Genomic DNA, 17,501 nt, shown 5'->3' with positions numbered 1-17,501 from the left:
AATTGCTGCTAAGTCATTTTAATGCTTTATTTCTAATTTTTGCAGTAAATTGAAGCTTGAGAAGACCCATTTCTGAAGAAATATGAGCCAAAACGGTAAATTTAAATTTGTAAAATTTTATATTCATCTTGACTTCAAGTCAACTTCAATTTATTCGGACGACACAAGTGGATGTGTAGGGAATACTTAAGTATGCAAAACAAATCTATCAAGCATGACTCAAGAATGCCAGTCAAATTGAACAAACTTTTTATGCTCATTGAGATTAACCAAAAAAGTAGTAAAAATGAGGAATAAGAGCTAGATTTTCATTGAGAATAAGTTGCATGCCAAAAATAAGTGAAACTATAATAATTACAGAATTTGTAATCAATAAAAGTTACAACAGTATAGTACTTACAAATTGTTCATGCTCATTTTAACAGACAATGAATGCATATCAAGCACAGGCTTATGTTAGTACTAAAGAAAACATTTTTAACTCCTTGAGTGATTCTTTCTCTTTCTTTATGTGTTCAATCCACCTTGCTTTGATTCTTACTAGTTCCAGGCTTTGTTTCAGATTCATGGCGACTGATGGAACTGGGTGGGTTGCGAAAAATTCTTCCACTTCGTCCGCCATCTCATGGCTGCTAAACTGGAAACATTACAGAACAAGAAAAATTATTTAGATTTCTGGTTTAATTTTTGGCAAGCAAAAAAAAAAGAAAAACGCAAGAGTTGGAGACCTTAAACGAACTATTACATTATTTTTCTTTTATGCATTGTATTAGTTCACTCTTGTTTCAACTTCAAGTTTAGGCAATTCGCTTGTGCTAGGCAAAATGCATCTTGTTGGACAAGTTGTGCTTTTCTTTTTCTGTTTATTTATATTGAAAGCAAAACTTGTCCAAGAATACGCTTTTTCATCATTCCCAGCTTATTGCTGAAAGTATGTACACTATATCTTGACGACGAACCTGCAGTGGAGCAAGAATGAAAATCAGTGATGTACTCGGGAATCAGAAATGTGGTTCGTTGTAAAGTCTAATACCTCATCGGATAACATCAAATTCAGAACTTCTGTAACTATAATTGGGTCCGGAGAAGATGCTATAGAGCCTAGAAAAGGTCATAAAAGTATATGAACTTAAACTTGGGCAAGCTTTTATAGATATGAAGACATCGGCAGTGAAAGATTAATGTTAATTCGAATCCACATTCTTACATAAGACCCTTGTCTCTTCTTGCACTGATCCAACTTCTCTATATAACTTTAGGAGCCAATCTAGTCCATCCCTATTGTCAGCACTTGTATTCCTTATTATAGCTGTATAAGCAGCCTACAGAATGTGTTATCGCATGTTCATTAAGGTGGATTAGACAATGTTAAGTAGTATTAAGATAGAAAATGAATTAAAATCTTGTCTTATGTTACCTTTCTGGTGTTAACCGGAAGAAGTGACGTGTTTCTATTGTCTAAAAATGCATGAAACCGTTTCGTTGCTTCTCGCAAGCTTTTATAGATATGAAGACATCGGCAGTGAAAGATTAATGTTAATTCGAATCCACATTCTTACATAAGACCCTTGTCTCTTCTTGCACTGATCCAACTTCTCTATATAACTTTAGGAGCCAATCTAGTCCATCCCTATTGTCAGCACTTGTATTCCTTATTATAGCTGTATAAGCAGCCTACAGAATGTGTTATCGCATGTTCATTAAGGTGGATTAGACAATGTTAAGTAGTATTAAGATAGAAAAATGAATTAAAATCTTGTCTTATGTTACCTTTCTGGTGTTAACCGGAAGAAGTGACGTGTTTCTATTGTCTAAAAATGCATGAAACCGTTTCGTTGCTTCTTCACGAGTTTGAGGATGGCCAAAACTAGCCAATGCCTTCAGAACCTCTTCCCTCATCAGTGCATTTAATTGGCTTTCTTCAGATGCAGCATCCCAACCTAATTTCCTATTAAACCAGATATAATCGGATATATAGATCCTTGAATTTAATCACTTTATTTTTCAACATAAATGTAGCAGAAGAGATGAAAAGCAATTGTTGATTACTAATGTGAAAAGGATATAAATTCATTCAACTGATTAAATTTAAGGTACAAGCAAATGTATGGCATTCTCACTCTGCTGATAATAGGAGGAGATTAATGCAGAATTGTTTCAAATCAGACACCAACTCTGGAATGGCATCGCTAATAATATTCACGGCACTATAGCATACCTGTTGGAAAAATTCACAGAATTAATCTCTATACTTCAAATGTGCATTTAATTGGCTTTCTTCAGATGCAGCATCCCAACCTAATTTCCTATTAAACCAGATATAATCGGATATATAGATCCTTGAATTTAATCACTTTATTTTTCAACATAAATGTAGCAGCAGAGATGAAAAGCAATTGTTGATTACTAATGTGAAAAGGATATAAATTCATTCAACTGATTAAATTTAAAGTACAAGCAAATGTATGGCATTCTCACTCTGCTGATAATAGGAGGAGATTGATGCAGAATTGTTTCAAATCAGACACCAACTCTGGAATGGCATCGCTAATAATATTCACGGCACTATAGCATACCTGTTGGAAAAATTCACAGAATTAATCTCTATACTTCAAATATGTGATTACTGAAATGCAACAGAAACTTCATACATCAATAAGTCTTGATAGTACGATGTAATCAAGTTCCTTCCTATACACCTCCATCAGGGAAAGCAAAGATGAAAATGGCATCTCACAAGCCTCACAAAGAGCAAATGTATCATCCAAAATTCCTGAGAAGAAATTTTGCAGTGAATACCCAATGAATAAATAAAGAAAAAGCATAAGCACAGCTATACCGGTCATATCATGTCTGGTAAGGTGGACTATGAAGAAAGTATCGTACGAATCATAATCGTTACAAAATATCGAGCATGAGAATTAAATCAATCAATAATAATTAAAAGGAGTTAGAGAAAATAGTGTGCACCATATTCATCTGCTGCTGATAAGTAGTTGCCCTCTATAGCATTCTTTAACCCAACCATAAGGTTATTATCATACTTCACCCTGTAAAAACCAGCCTGGTGTACATTTATTTTGATCCATCCATTATTGCCAAAATCCTTCTGGTTATGCTGTTCGTGACCGCTTGAACTTATATCAGAAGAATGGAAAAATTCCGCTATATCCAATTGCCCATTTTTCGTTTGTAGAAGGAACTTTTTTTGCTTACTGTATGAACCAAGGGACAGGATAATTGGGACAATCCATTGACCATCAGAACATGAACCAGAAGATAGAAATTGATTCTACAGACGATGGAGAGGTATCATTTATGGCAAAATAGAATTTGTTCACCATAAAGAAAATGAATATATGAACCTGTTCGAATTTCAAGACACGATCTTTCAGCTCTACAGAGATAACCGGATAGCCTTTTTGCTTTGTCCATATCTCCATGATTGTGTTAACTTCAACGCCAGATACTTCTGTGAGAACATTCCACAAGTCTTCAGTCTTGGCATTTGCAAATGCATATTTCTTCATGTACATACCTAAAGACTTCTGATATAATAAAGAAGTAGGAAGGTTGGCAAAATTTCAAAATAATGATATTCTATTGATGTAATCACGTAAAAGAAGGAAGAAGTGTAATATTGATTATATATTGACAATCATCGAAAAGTTGGATAATGGATTTTACTACCTGGAATATTTCATCACCAAGATAATCCTGTAACATCCGAATCACTGATGAACCCTTTCTGTAGCTTATTGCATCAAAAAATTCAAGAACTGATCGAGCTTGGTGTATTTCCACCTGCTCAAAAATTTTATAACCATCCAATAAATGACTAACACAAGCTCAAGAAATAGTAAAAATTTATTCTACATCTATAACATTTACCTCGATTGGATGAGATTGTTCCAAGCCATCCATACGCAGGCCACTAGTCATCTCTCGAAGAAACTGATTCCAAATTTTCCACTCGGGGACTAACTTATCAGTAACCAAATAACTTACCTAAGAGCATTGGATTGCAAAATTAGGCAATAGCAAAGACATTATAATCACTGAATCGCATTATGCTGAGAAGGATTACCCAAGTTGCAAACCCCTCATTAAGCCATAGATGAGTCCACCATTCCATTGTAACCAAGTTACCAAACCAGTGGTGAGCAACTTCATGTGCCACAACAATTGTAAGCTGTCACAGATTCAAAAAATAATAGAAAAATTGAGTAATACTTCTTGTTATCATATTTTCCGAGGCAAAAATTGGTAAAATATATATGCGGATTTGTTACCTACCCTTATTACGTTAGCTGCAGCAGAATGCAATTCATCTTGAAGCAGCTCAGTTTCTCGATATGTAATCAATCCATAATTCTCCATGGCTCCACCAGAAAATTCAGGAACTGAAACCATATCAAGCTTCGGAAGAGGATAAGGCATTGAAAAATACCTGTATAATTCCACAGTAATTTAAAATTCAAGCAAATATAAAAATAAAATGAACCTAACATTTAATCTGAATTGGCATTTAATATACAACCGCGTTTTTGCAACACTACCAATCATCAACACAAATTTCGATGAATTATATGTATACTTAAGATCACTTACTTCTCAAAAAAGTCCAGTGTCTTCATTGCTATATTTAAAGCAAACTTCCCCTTCTCACTTTTACCGGTAGGAGTATATACTTGGATCATGATTCCTGCACAAATAGTTTAGGATTAGTTAAACTTTAGAAATGGACAAACACGAATATTTTAATATAGCATCCCCTCGACAATGTATTTATGCATACCATCATCTGTTATGTCTTTAATGTGGTCGTACAAACCAACTACAACAGCCACCAAATAAGTCGACATAACTACTGATTCTTCAAAATAAACAGTCTTAAGGTGCCCATCAAGTTTTTCCTCTAAAATTGGCATATTTGACAATGCTGTCAACTCCAATGGAACGTTTTCTAATGTTATCTTGAAGGTAGCCTGCAAAGAGGATATTGTCACAAGACCAAACATGTAGAGAAAATTGTTAATCAAAAGATTAGTCCATCTATTAAAATGCATAAATTTCAAAGATTGGTTCTTAAAGCGTTCTTGCACCACATCCAACTTTGATCATCCCAAAGAGAAGCACCAAATCGACTTAATGAGATCGAATTTTTTTTTTTTTTTGGTATGGACCTTGAGAGCAGGTTCATCCCAGCATGGAAAGCACCTTCGTGCGTCCACTGCCTCAAATTGAGTCGCAGCCATATTCTTCTTTTCTCCTTCATCCATGTAAGTACTGTCATAATTAATGTGTTGTTCACGATTTTGGGATAAGAAATAAACAAAACAAAACAAAACAAACCATGGATAAATTGAAGCAATCTTTTCTTCGTTCAGACATCTAGAACTTTGACAATGTAGAGCATAGTGAACAACTGGTTGAACTCTGAGTTTAAAATTAAAAAAACAAACTATATTTCTACTTCGAATGCAAAAATAATCATTACTGCAATCATGTTATCTTCTAATGTTTCGAAATCAAGTTATTAATAACTATTTCTAAGGAAAAAACAAAATAACCTCCCAAGTTTCAGAAGACTTAATGGTTTATCCAAAACATTGAAATTCCCAATTTAAATTCTTCATTCTATAATTTATTTCATCAATGTAAGTACTGTCACAATTAATGTTTTGTTCAAGATTTTGGATAAGAAATAAACTAAATTAAACAAAACAAACCATGAATAAATCGAAGCAACCTTTTCTTTGTTCAGACATCCAGAACTTCTACACTGTTGAGCATAGTGAACGAAGGGTAGAACTCTAAGTTAAAAGAACTGTCTTTTCTACTTCGATCACAAAGGTAATCTTTACTGCAATCATGTTTTATTCTAATATATCGAAATTGAGTTACAAATAACTATTTCTAAGGTAAAAGAGGAAAACCAAAAACAAAAAAAAGGCAAAAAAAAACGAAAAAAAAAAAAAAAAGAGTTGCCTCCCAAATTTCAGAAGACTCAAAGATTTATCCAAAACATTGAAAGTTCCCATTTTAAATTCCTCATTCTATAATTTGTTTCATGACAATACACAAAAATATCTTTCCTCAAATCAATTGAAGGAAAAATCAAGCAGAGAACATATAGGAAATTAGAAAAATTAAGGAAAAAAGAGAAGGCACCATCTGTAGAAGCCCTTCAATTGTTCATTAAGAACCCCTGAAAATCTGATCTCCAGTACTCCATTGCCCACATTCAATACCTGATCAAACACCAGCACTAGTATCTCGGCTTCGTTATCAACGACAATATCTGATGGAACATATTTCTGCAAGAAAAAACAAGAATGATCAAAAGTGAATTGTTAATTCTTGAGTTCCTATAAGTTTAAGTAAGTAAGTTACTTGAGATTGAAAGTTGGCGAAGGAGGCTTGATGAATGACTAGTTCAAGTGCATTCAAGACGAGGAATCTCGTGGCTCGATTGATGACAACATCAACAAGTACAAACCCAGAAAAAGTACAACCCAAAAGATCAAGTTTTAGAGTGAGATCATAACGTTTAGGAACTGCGAAATCTGGAAGTCTGGTTTGTTCTTTGAAGTGTTCAAGCTTTTGTTCTTCAAACTCCATTACCCACTATTTTCTGATCACTCTTGCACTCTGAGTCAAACAAACTGAAGAAAATCCTTGTAAAGGAACTGACATATAAAGCAACAAAAGATAAGAAAAGATGACTTTTTTTTTTCTCCTCCTTTTTGTATTTGGGTGGGATTGGGTTTAGTTCGTTTTCTGGAGTTCCTTTTACGGCCGGCATGCTTGACCTTGTGAAGATTATCAGTATCAGTTATTGGTACTTGGGTTTGTCATCAAGTTGGAACGTTAGATTCCATTTCCCACAATGACCTTTGTTGGGACCCACAAATTATATATACCTATTTACTCATTCATTGCTCATTTTTACATAATTTATAATTTAAATAGGTTATAAACCACTTCCAGACATGCTTAGATAAACTCCACCAAAATTTTCTATTATAAGCGTAGCATTCATGTCTCTAATGTATCATTTGTTCTTAAAACTTTAGCAGGCTGATCAAGGGGACCCAAACTTGCTTCATTTAAATAAAAATCAGAATCTTTAGAGCTTGTTTGGGAGTAATTTTGAGAATTGATTTTTTGACTATTTGGAGAAAAGTGGAGTTCACCTGTGAGAGAAGAAGTCAAATATAACGGCTGAAATAGTATAATAACAGTCAAAAAATTAATTTTTTTGATGAAAAAATGGGGTCCAAACAGGCTTTTAGTAAATTTTGATTAAAAAAAAGAAAAAAAGATGAAATGTGTTGTTCTGTGCAATATGTTGTTAGAATCAATTGGAAGCTAACCCTGAAACTTCCAATCCTGCGGGATAAAGGTTCATCGAAATATTATCAAATCAAAAGCCTATCCCTATAGAATTAAGCCACATGGGCCCTGATATTGTTGGGGGGCAGCTGCGGGAGATTAAAGAAAAATCTTGTAGACGTCAGCAAGTGGTGCAAGTTGTGGAATGGCTGGCTGACAGATGGTAGGTTCGGTTCCAAGCATGTGTTCAAGAAAAAAATATCATTTCACCCATTTTAATTTGTAAAAATGAGGCCAACGGGGGCCTATGCATGGTATAACGGATAGCTGCATCTCTAATGTCTGAAAAGTCGAAAGTGTAAGGTATAACTTTCCACAAATACCCCTACTTTCTAAAGATAATTACACGAACATTTCTTTTTCAATTTTTGCATAAAGAATAAAATGTTGCTTGCGGTCCTCCTTTTAAAGGTTGATACTCCTTTTCCCCATTCCATTGACCAAATACTACTTTCAAGTGTTGAAATATCTTATGTTTCCAACTTTACCAACTCAATATTTTGAATAATTCGATTAATTAACCATTATGAACCACCTTATAGAGTTTATTAGACAACTTGATATCAAATTGAGCGAATGCTTTTTGTATTAGGTTGTTTGATCGAAAGATATTTGTTGACAAATCACAACTATATGGGTTCATGCAGTATTTGTTGACAAATCTATCATTTCAAGAGTGAGAGCTAAAAACCAAATTATGCCAATAATTGGAGCATAGACTATATATGGGTTCATGCAGTATTTCTACAAAATCTTATTACCATGTGATACAGACTAAAATGTTAAAATTATTCAAAAAGATTCGATTTTAATTTAGCAATTTGAATAGGTCAAAATCCCTTTGCTTCAACTCATCACAAACGTCACGTAACGTAAGCGTATGTAATCATTTAACGTTCAAACAAATGTTTTCTGTAAGTAAGACCATTATATAATAAATTGTAGAAAGACATGAGTATCGCACTTACGAAAAGTTAGAGATGTAAGTGAAATTTACCCATTTTTTGACTTTGTGAACCAGTGATTGTTACTTGAATTTGTCATCGAGTTTGAACTTCAGATTCCAATTCTCTGTCACAAATATGAATAAAACAATTGCTATTGAACATTCATGACAATACACAAAAATATCTTTCCTCAAATCAATTGAAGGAAAAATCAAGCAGAGAACATATAGGAAATTAGAAAAATTGAAGAAAAAAGAGAAGGCACCATCTGTAGAAGCCCTTCAATTGTTCATTAAGAACCCCTGAAAATCTGATCTCCAGTACTCCATTGCCCACATTCAATACCTGATCAAACACCAGCACTAGTATCTCGGCTTCGTTGTCAACGACAATATCTGATGGAACATATTTCTGCAAGAAAAAACAAGAATGATCAAAAGTGAATTGTTAATTCTTGAGTTCCTATAAGTTTAAGTAAGTAAGTTACTTGAGATTGAAAGTTGGCGAAGGAGACTTGATGAATGACTAGTTCAAGTGCATTCAAGACGAGGAATCTCGTGGCTCGATTGATGACAACATCAACGAGTACAAACCCAGAAAAAGTACAACCCAAAAGATCAAGTTTTAGAGTGAGATCATAACGTTTAGGAACTGCGAAATCCGGAAGTCTGGTTTGTTCTTTGAAGTGTTCAAGCTTTTGTTCTTCAAACTCCATTACTCACTATTTTCTGATCACTCTTGCACTGTGAGTCAAACAAACTGAAGAAAATCCTTGTTTAGGAACTGACATATAAAGCAACAAAAGATAAGAAAAGATGACTTTTTTTTTCTCCTCCTTTTTGTATATGGGTGGGATTGGGTTTAGTTCGTTTTCTGGAATTCCTTTTACAGCCGGCATACTTGACCTTGTGAAGATTATCAGTATCAGTTATTGGTACTTGGGTTTGTCATCAAGTTGGAACGTTAGATTCCAGTTCCTAGAATGACCTTTGTCGGGACCCACAAATTATATATATCTATCTACTCATTCATTGCTCATTTTTACATAATTTATAATTTAAATTGGTTATAAACCACTTCCAGACGTGCTTGGATAAACTCTACCAAAATTTTCGCATTCATGTCCCTAACGTATCATTTGTTCTTAAAACTTTAGCAGGATGATCGAGGGGACCCAAACTTGCTTGCGGCTACATCTCTTCTCTAAGCAGGGGCAGATCCAAGTGGGGTCAAATGACCTCACAATTTTTTGGATTTTTTTTTTCCCTTTCTGAAAACTTGATTTTCTGTTCCAAAAAGTTCAAATCCTAAATCTATATACATATCACATGGTCCATATCTATTATTTAGTCCATAAATATATCATACAATCCAACGATTTTTTCTCAAAGTGCAAACACCGAACATGAACAGCAAACAACCGATTTTTCCTTTTTGTTCATGATACGTTATTCGAAAAAAAAAAAATTTGACCCCACATTTCGAACTGTTTGAGTCCGCCCCTGTCTCTAAGGTGAACGTATCTATCATTTCAAGAGTGAGAACTAAAAACCAAACTATGCCAATAATTGGAGCATAGACTATATATGGGTTCATGCAGTATTTCTACAAAATCGTATTACCACCTCACGAGCTAAGGGAAAATATTACCATGTGATACAGACTAAAATGTTAAAATTATTCAAAAAGATTCGATTTTAATTTAGCAATTTGAATAGGTCAAAATCCCTTTGCTTCAACTCTTCACAAACTTCACGTAAGCGTATGTAATTATTTAACGTTCAAACAAATATTTTCTGTAAGTAAGACCATTATATAATAAATGGTATAAAGACATGAGTATCGCGCTTACAAAAAGTTAGAGATGTAAGTGAAATTTACCCATTTTTTGACTTTGTTAAGATTAAGAACCAGTGGTTGTTACTTGAATTTGTCATCGAGTTTGAACTTCAGATTCCAATTCTCTGTCACAAATATGAATAAAACAATTGCTATTGAATGTGTTTAAATAATATACTACTTATTAATTTTTTTAAGGAAGAAAATCATTAAATTCTTGTCAATATAAATAACTTAGGACCGAGCTACACGAACTGCAAGGATGACAGCATACACACAAATGGGGGGTCGGGAATTTTAAATTCAGACGGGACCCACATCAACCATGTGAGAGCACGGTCAGCCATTGTGTCAACCTCTACGGTTGTTTGTCTTAATTCAATAACTTAACGAAACACTCACTAGTCATGTTCAAGGTCTATTGGTCTAAGATTTATTTGTCTATTAGTGTCACTTGAAAGTGTATATGTATATATATATATATATATATACACAATAACTCTTTACAATTATTTTTATTAGATATTAAGACCAACACTATTGTAGAGTTACTATTAAGAGAGCCTTGAAATTGTGCTCCACTTGACTTTCGACGTATGATAAATTCTATTCTTAATGATCATTATTGAAACTCTCTCTTTCTACTACCAAAAGCAATGTCTCTGCCCTTATAGTTGCTGAAGCCTTTTGAGGATTGAATTGCAACCAATTTGTTCGGGATTGAATCTAGTTTATCTTATGATTTGTCTCGACTTTTACGCTTCCATTTACGTCACATCTTGAAGTTGTGTGTACTTCAATGGAATTTTTTCTTTATCAATTCAAAAGTTACGAAGATACTAACTTGATCCACTTATAATATTGTTCATATTCTTTGTTACTTTAAATCTTTTCCAACGATTCACTTTCCCCGGTGTTGATTGGGCAAGTTTGCCATATGACACACTAATCCACGATAGATGCTTTACCATGTCGATTATATTTTATTTCTTGAAAAATTAAAAAACAAATAATAATTTTCAAGTCTTGAGCTGATGTTCAATGTTGAGCTTAAAAGACTTGATGTAGTTTCAAAGAGTAAAAATCTCAAATCGTATGTTATTTTGACAAAATGCAACTACATTGAGAAGAAAGAAACATAAACAGGCACTACACTCATATATGTAGTGTTACAATAGGCTTACAGCCAATGTGAAGTACAAGAAAATGCAGAAACTAACAAGCCTTCGGGCACACACGAGTATATGAATAGACACAAAGTAATGTTCCAAGAAGCATTAGGATTACGTAACGTGATTATCACTCTCTTTCTTTATTCGCTTGAAGTTATACGTCTCTTAACATTTTGCTGGATGAGGAAGTTTGCACTTAGCCGGCAGCTGCATGGCAAGATTTGGGTCGACTCCCAGGGACGGCAACAATTTGGAGTTCTTGTAGGAGCAAAGGCAGCGCAAGTCTGCGTGTGAGAGCGCAGAACAACAGGCGGACGAGGGAGGTGGTGGGGTCGGGGGTGTAGCTGCTGGCTTGCATGCCATCAGACCCGCACCAGACATGTTGCATATGGTTTGTGCATTCAACACCTCGATAACGTTACTGCTTATGGCTACAAAAAGCAGCATCGAAATCGCAACCTTCTGATATGCCTCCATATTATAGGATTTTTTGAACTCTGTTTCTTTTGCTTGCTCTGTGAGGTTGGATGAAATGAATGGGGCTGTTATATAAAAAAAAGGGGCGGGGAGGTATGCAAAACAATAAGAATAGAAGCCCGTGAATGTACAGTGGCATACCTTTATAGGATTACTGTGTTCTCACGGGCATTGCATTTGTGGTGTGAGAGTCCCTGAGAAGTCAATTTCAGAAACATTATCGTTGTATCAAATTGAGAATGAATTAAAAATTTGATTATTTCCCGTGATCAAATCACAATTTTGTCTTGTACTGAAATTTATAAGGTCATTAGAAGGCTACAAACTCGACAGATTGAAGAGGAAAAGGAAATACCTTACGGCGTAGGAGCAAAGGCAGCGCAAGTCTGCGTGTGAGAGCGCAGAACAACAGGCGGACGAGGGAGGTGGTGGGGTCGGGGGTGTAGCGGCTGGCTTGCATGCCATCAGACCCGCACCGGACATGTTGCATATGGTTTGTGCATTCAACACCTCGATAACGTTACTGCTTATGGCCACAAAAAGCAGCATCGAAATCGCAACCTTCTGATATGCCTCCATATTATAGGATTTTTTGAACTCTGTTTCTTTTGCTTGCTCTGTGAGGTTGGATGAAATGCATGGGGCTGTTATATAAAAAAAAAAAGGGCGGGGAGGTGTGCAAAACAATAAGAATAGAAGCCCGTGAACGTACAGTGGCATACCTTTATAGGATTACTGTGTTGTCACGGGCATTGCATTTGTGGTGTGAGAGTCCCTGAGAAGTCAATTTCAGAAACATTATCGTTGTATCAAATTGAGAATGAATTAAAAATTTGATTATTTCCCGTGATCAAATCACAATTTTGTCTTGTACTGAAATTTATAATGTCATTAGAAGGCTACAAGCTCGACAGATTGAAGAGGAAAAGGAAATACCTTACAGATTCTTGGGCTGCTAAGATTTACATTAGGCTTCAGAAATTTTCCATAGCTTCCATCGGATGAAGTGATGAACGTCTTCCAAACCATCACATGAACACAACTTGCCACTTTATGGGGACTTTCAACACAGTGTCCTGCACCTGCCACTTTGCAAGAGAACGGGAACTTTCAACGCAGTCAACTGCTTTGGTAAACGCTCCCAGAGGATCGGCAGGTAGTGAATGGATATCATCATGCATATTTAGCCATAGTGTTGATCACAACCTCATACAGTACCTTTTGAATCGGAACAAGCTCAGCAACTGATCACGTAGAAAGGAGAAAATAGGATGGCTTCAAATAACGCAATAAAGTAAATTGGCAAAAAATTCTTCAATGCATTCTGGTTTTGCACAAATTAGAAACCAAAAATTAAGAAACTTAAATAAGTTCTCATTTTTCCAGAGCAAGGCACGACAACCTATTATTGCTGCACAAGTCAGCACAAGAAGTTACACCCTTTTTGTACTAATATCTTTTTCAGATGTGTCTAGCTTTGACAAATAAGTTCTCATTTTTCCAGAGCAAGGCACGACAACCTGTTATTGCTGCACAAGTCAGCACAAGAAGTTACACCCTTTTTGTACTAACATCTTTTTCAGATGTGTCTAGCTTTGACAAATGAACTGACTCCTACTACTTTCGATTACCCAGGAAACAATAGGCTAAAGATGGGATCAAAATATTTGGTGGGAAGCAAATGGCATCTGGTAGATAGGAGGTGAATATTTACAGGAAAATAAAATGCCATCTTTAATGCTATTTTAAGATAATATACGAAGCAGTAGAACCATGCAGATCAATATAGTGAATCTTCTAAAAGTAAAGTTAATGGAATAAGAAATATTCAGCAGGAAATCTTTTTGAGGAAATAAACACTTGAAAAATACTTCTTACCAGTGCCAGTTTCCACATAATTCTCAAACACCCTTAAACATATGTATGCTTTTTCATGGAAAGCTGACATAAGCACATATGTTCACCTGTAAAGTTGACAAACAGTTGCATTCATCAAAGAACAAAGTTATGAATTATCACATGCTCACAGAAAATTGACTAACAGAACAAATAGTCACGGTCAACAGTTCCATGGAACAATCAAAAAGGCAAGGCTTGTTCCATGGTCATAAACAACATCTTTTGAATCGGAACAAGCTCAGCAACTGATCACGTAGAAAGGAGAAAATAGGATGGCTTCAAATAACGCAATAAAGTAAATTGACAAAAAATTCTTCAATGCATTCTGGTTTTGCACAAATTAGAAACCAAAAATTAAGAAACTAAAATAAGTTCTCATTTTTCCAGAGCAAGGCACGACAACCTATTATTGCTGCACAAGTCAGCACAAGAAGTTACACCCTTTTTGTACTAACATCTTTTTCAGATGTGTCTAGCTTTGACGAATAAGTTCTCATTTTTCCAGAGCAAGGCACGACCACCTGTTATTGCTGCACAAGTCAGCACAAGAAGTTACACCCTTTTTGTACTAACATCTTTTTCAGATGTGTCTAGCTTTGACAAATGAACTGACTCCTACTACTTTCGATTACCCAGGAAACAATAGGCTAAAGATCGGATCAAAATATTTGGTGGGAAGCAAATGGCATCTGGTAGATAGGAGGTGAATATTTACAGGAAAATAAAATGCCATCTTTAATGCTATTTTAAGATAATATACGAAGCAGTAGAACCACGCAGATCAATATAGTGAATCTTCTAAAAGTAAAGTTAATGGAATAAGAAATATTCAGCAGAAAATCTTTTTGAGGAAATAAACACTTGAAAAATACCTCTTACCAGTGCCAGTTTCCACATAATTCTCAAACACCCTTAAACATATGTATGCTTTTTCATGGAAAGCCGACATACGCACATATGTTCATCTGTAAAGTTGACAAACAGTTGCATTCATCAAAGAACGAAGTTATGAATTATCACATGCTCACAGAAAATTGACTAACAGAACAAATAGTCACAGTCAACAGTTCCATGGAACAATCAAAAAGGCAAGGCTTGTTCCATGGCCATAAACAACACAAGGCAAAGGATCAATTCAAAATGTAAACCCATTATTCCTTTGCAACCAAAATTCCCTCATGTGACAATACAGTTCCTAACAGCAGTAAACCACCTCAAATAGTTTTTGATACAATCAATGAGTACTCAGCATTGCATCTAATTCTACATAACTTATCAGCCAACAGCAATGATAATGCGGAAATGTTAAACAAATGCAACAACTTAACCCGCTAAAAATAACTGGAAATTAGGAGCAAAACTTAATACTCTCACAAAATACAACTAGTCTAATGTTTGGAATCCTTGCTCATCAGATAGTTTTTTAGAACATCCATGACCGACCCAAAATCTGCCTTCACTTGCACGGGTGGATTTGCAAACCGGCAGGCCATGTCTTTAATCTCCCCAGAATGATAATCGACCTTGGATTGCGTGAACTTTAACCCATGAGCGGTACTTACGACAACAGTCCTATCTGTTGGACCAATAACCCCACTTTGCCTCAACTTAAACAATGCAGTCAATGCCACGCCAGTATGAGGGCATATAAACATACCAGTCGAGTCTGCCTGAGCCATAGCATCCATCAACTCCTCCTCCGTCGCCTCCTCAACAATCCCATTTGAATTCTTCAATGCAAAAACTGCCCTATCAATTGAAACTGGATCGCCAATCTGAATTGCAGAGGCGAATGTAGCACCCGCCTTAACTGGCTTAAAGTCCTTCCATCCTGATTTGTAATGCAAGTAAAGTGGATTAGCATTGGATGCTTGAGCACAAACAAGCCTCGGAATCCTATCAACGAGTCCCAACTCTTTACACATATTAAAACCTTTGTAAAATGCATATATATTCCCCAAATTTCCACCAGGAACAATCACCCAATCGGGCACTTCCCAATCGAACTGCTGCAAAATCTCAATTGCAGCAGTTTTCTGCCCTTCTAGCCTCAAGCTGTTCAAAGAATTTGCCAAATAAATGGGTAACTCAGACGTGACTTCACGAATCAACTGCATACAACCATCAAAATCAGTATCTATACTCAATACAAAAGCCCCGTTGGCTATTGGCTGAACCAACTGCGCTATGGATATCTTATTCGCTGGCAAAAACACAATGGATGGAATCCCAGCAGCAGCACAATAAGCCGACAGAGCCGCTGATGTATCACCCGTGGATGCACACCCTACTCCCACCACGGGCCGGTTCAATTTGCGCAGCCGATTCACCTGACTCACCAAAACGGTCATTCCTAAGTCCTTAAAACTACCCGTATGACTAATCCCACAATGTTTCACCCACAAATCATTCATGCCAAGAAACTGTTTGCCAAAACGTTCAGCCCAAAAGAGATTCGAGTTGCCCTCAAATGCACTAATAATATCATCGCTATCAATTTCCGGTAAAACCCACTCCTTTTTGGACCAGACTCCCGACCCATACGGCCATGTGGTCTTGCCGACACGGGAATCGAAAAGGGATCGCCAGTAGTGACCATCAAATTTCTTGAGAGCGTCCATATCGTGCTGGACGTCGAGGAGGCCACCAGAGCGGCTTCGATACACAATCTCATCGAGTGAATAAGACTCGGTCGAGGTGGGGTCGGCGTTAAAGGGCACGTACTTGGCTGAGAAGTTGTGAGCGGCATTGTGGCGCCGGGCCTCGTCACGTATATTCTCGTCTGCTGAGCGTCGGTGCTTGAGATGGTTAGATGATTGTGGCGCCGGTGAAGGGGGAGGGGTGGCGGGGTCGGAAGTGGTGGTGGCTCTGATTGGAATAAAGTTGGTAGTGGACGGGGGTTTGGCTGTGGCAGAGGAATGTTGATGAAGGAGTTGCGGGGAGAGAAAGGAGGATCTGAAAATGGGAGAAGCCGCCATTGTTGAGAGGAAAATGGAAAATTAGGGGTGTCGAGTGAGAGTAGCGATGTTTTGAGGGGAAGTCTTGTTTGGCAACACTTAAAATTATATTAAGGATAATTTTGACTAGTTTAAGGATAATGTAAAAATAATGGATTAGACAGTTTAAAAAGGAGGAAACCTTTCCTCCTTTTTAAACTGAGAATACATTATTTGAAAAATTATTTTTCACATTTTTTAATATCCAAAAATGTCACTTTTAGAAAAATCTTTCTGGTAGGAGAAATTAATATTATTTGTAATGTCACTCTTTCTACTAAGGGTCCGTTTGATTGTAAAGGTGGAATTTGGATGGATAGAAAATGAATTTCAGAGAATTGAATTGATGAGAAATTATTTTCCTGAGAATTGTAAATTATTATGTTTGATTGGTATAATTTTTCATGTGAAAAATATTTAAATTAAAGTGTTTTTATGTCCATTTGACTTTATTTTACATGAAATTTGTCAATTAAAGGGATAGAATTCATTGGTATTATGGATGAAATTTGTTTCCATTGCCAAAAAAAAACAAAAATTTCAAGAAAATCATCTATCTTTTTATATTCGTTTGGCTACAATAATTCTTAGAATTTGTCTTTATTGCCAACAAACAAAAAAAATTAAAAAAAAAACGCTACAGTAACCTAGAATTGCAATTCTCACCATATTGGTGAGAATTGCAATTCCTTCATTTGGTGGAATTGGGTTGATGTGGCACAAAATAGGGCTGCAAGCAAAAATCGAATCGAAATCGTATTTTAGAAACCGTC

General features: G+C 35.8%; 3 protein-coding genes, 1 long non-coding RNA gene and 1 pseudogene across 5 annotated transcripts; all 5 read right to left on the bottom strand.

Annotated features, from left to right (window-relative positions):
• Positions 1-287: 287 nt before the first annotated feature.
• On the bottom strand, positions 288-6,766 carry LOC111374699 (annotated as a pseudogene).
• Positions 5,964-9,248, bottom strand: LOC111374715 (aminopeptidase M1-like). Its single transcript, XM_022997436.1, has 3 exons — positions 8,833-9,248; positions 8,526-8,756; positions 5,964-6,089 (listed from the first exon to the last, which is right to left on the bottom strand). The coding sequence occupies exons 1-2, from the start codon at positions 9,058-9,060 to the stop codon at positions 8,580-8,582; spliced, it is 405 nt and encodes a 134-aa protein (XP_022853204.1). The 5' UTR covers positions 9,061-9,248; the 3' UTR covers positions 5,964-6,089; positions 8,526-8,579.
• Positions 9,249-11,249: 2,001 nt separating this feature from the next.
• Positions 11,250-12,072, bottom strand: LOC111374713 (putative lipid-transfer protein DIR1). The gene is made up of 2 exons (XM_022997435.1): positions 11,975-12,072; positions 11,250-11,871 (listed from the first exon to the last, which is right to left on the bottom strand). Exon 2 carries the CDS (start codon positions 11,831-11,833, stop codon positions 11,522-11,524), a length of 312 nt encoding a protein of 103 aa, XP_022853203.1. The 5' UTR covers positions 11,834-11,871; positions 11,975-12,072; the 3' UTR covers positions 11,250-11,521.
• Positions 12,073-12,409: 337 nt separating this feature from the next.
• Positions 12,410-13,704, bottom strand: LOC111374714. Of its 2 annotated transcripts, XR_002699181.1 has the most exons (4): positions 13,236-13,704; positions 12,770-13,077; positions 12,556-12,608; positions 12,410-12,450 (listed from the first exon to the last, which is right to left on the bottom strand). It is a non-coding gene; the product is annotated as an uncharacterized LOC111374714 (long non-coding RNA). The 2 variants fall into 2 exon arrangements; XR_002699180.1 differs by lacking the exon at positions 13,236-13,704 and having other exon boundaries at positions 12,770-13,153.
• Positions 13,705-14,862: 1,158 nt separating this feature from the next.
• Positions 14,863-16,770, bottom strand: LOC111374712 (threonine synthase, chloroplastic-like). Its single transcript, XM_022997434.1, has one exon. It carries the CDS (start codon positions 16,708-16,710, stop codon positions 15,121-15,123), a length of 1,590 nt encoding a protein of 529 aa, XP_022853202.1. The 5' UTR covers positions 16,711-16,770; the 3' UTR covers positions 14,863-15,120.
• Positions 16,771-17,501: the final 731 nt, after the last annotated feature.

Source organism: Olea europaea, unplaced genomic scaffold (assembly GCF_002742605.1).
Source record: "Olea europaea var. sylvestris unplaced genomic scaffold, O_europaea_v1 scaffold1279, whole genome shotgun sequence".
Taxonomy (NCBI): Eukaryota; Viridiplantae; Streptophyta; class Magnoliopsida; order Lamiales; family Oleaceae; genus Olea; species Olea europaea.
This window is presented reverse-complemented; position numbering and strand designations above follow the sequence as displayed.

Coding starts and splice junctions, on each gene's coding strand:
- LOC111374715 (XM_022997436.1), bottom strand. CDS start 9,060: ATGGAGTTTGAAGAACAAAAGCTTGAACACTTCAAAGAACAAACCAGA. Junction 8,757..8,832: donor TCGCCAACTTTCAATCTCAA/GTAACTTACTTA, acceptor TTTTTCTTGCAG/AAATATGTTCCATCAGATAT.
- LOC111374713 (XM_022997435.1), bottom strand. CDS start 11,833: ATGGAGGCATATCAGAAGGTTGCGATTTCGATGCTGCTTTTTGTAGCC.
- LOC111374712 (XM_022997434.1), bottom strand. CDS start 16,710: ATGGCGGCTTCTCCCATTTTCAGATCCTCCTTTCTCTCCCCGCAACTC.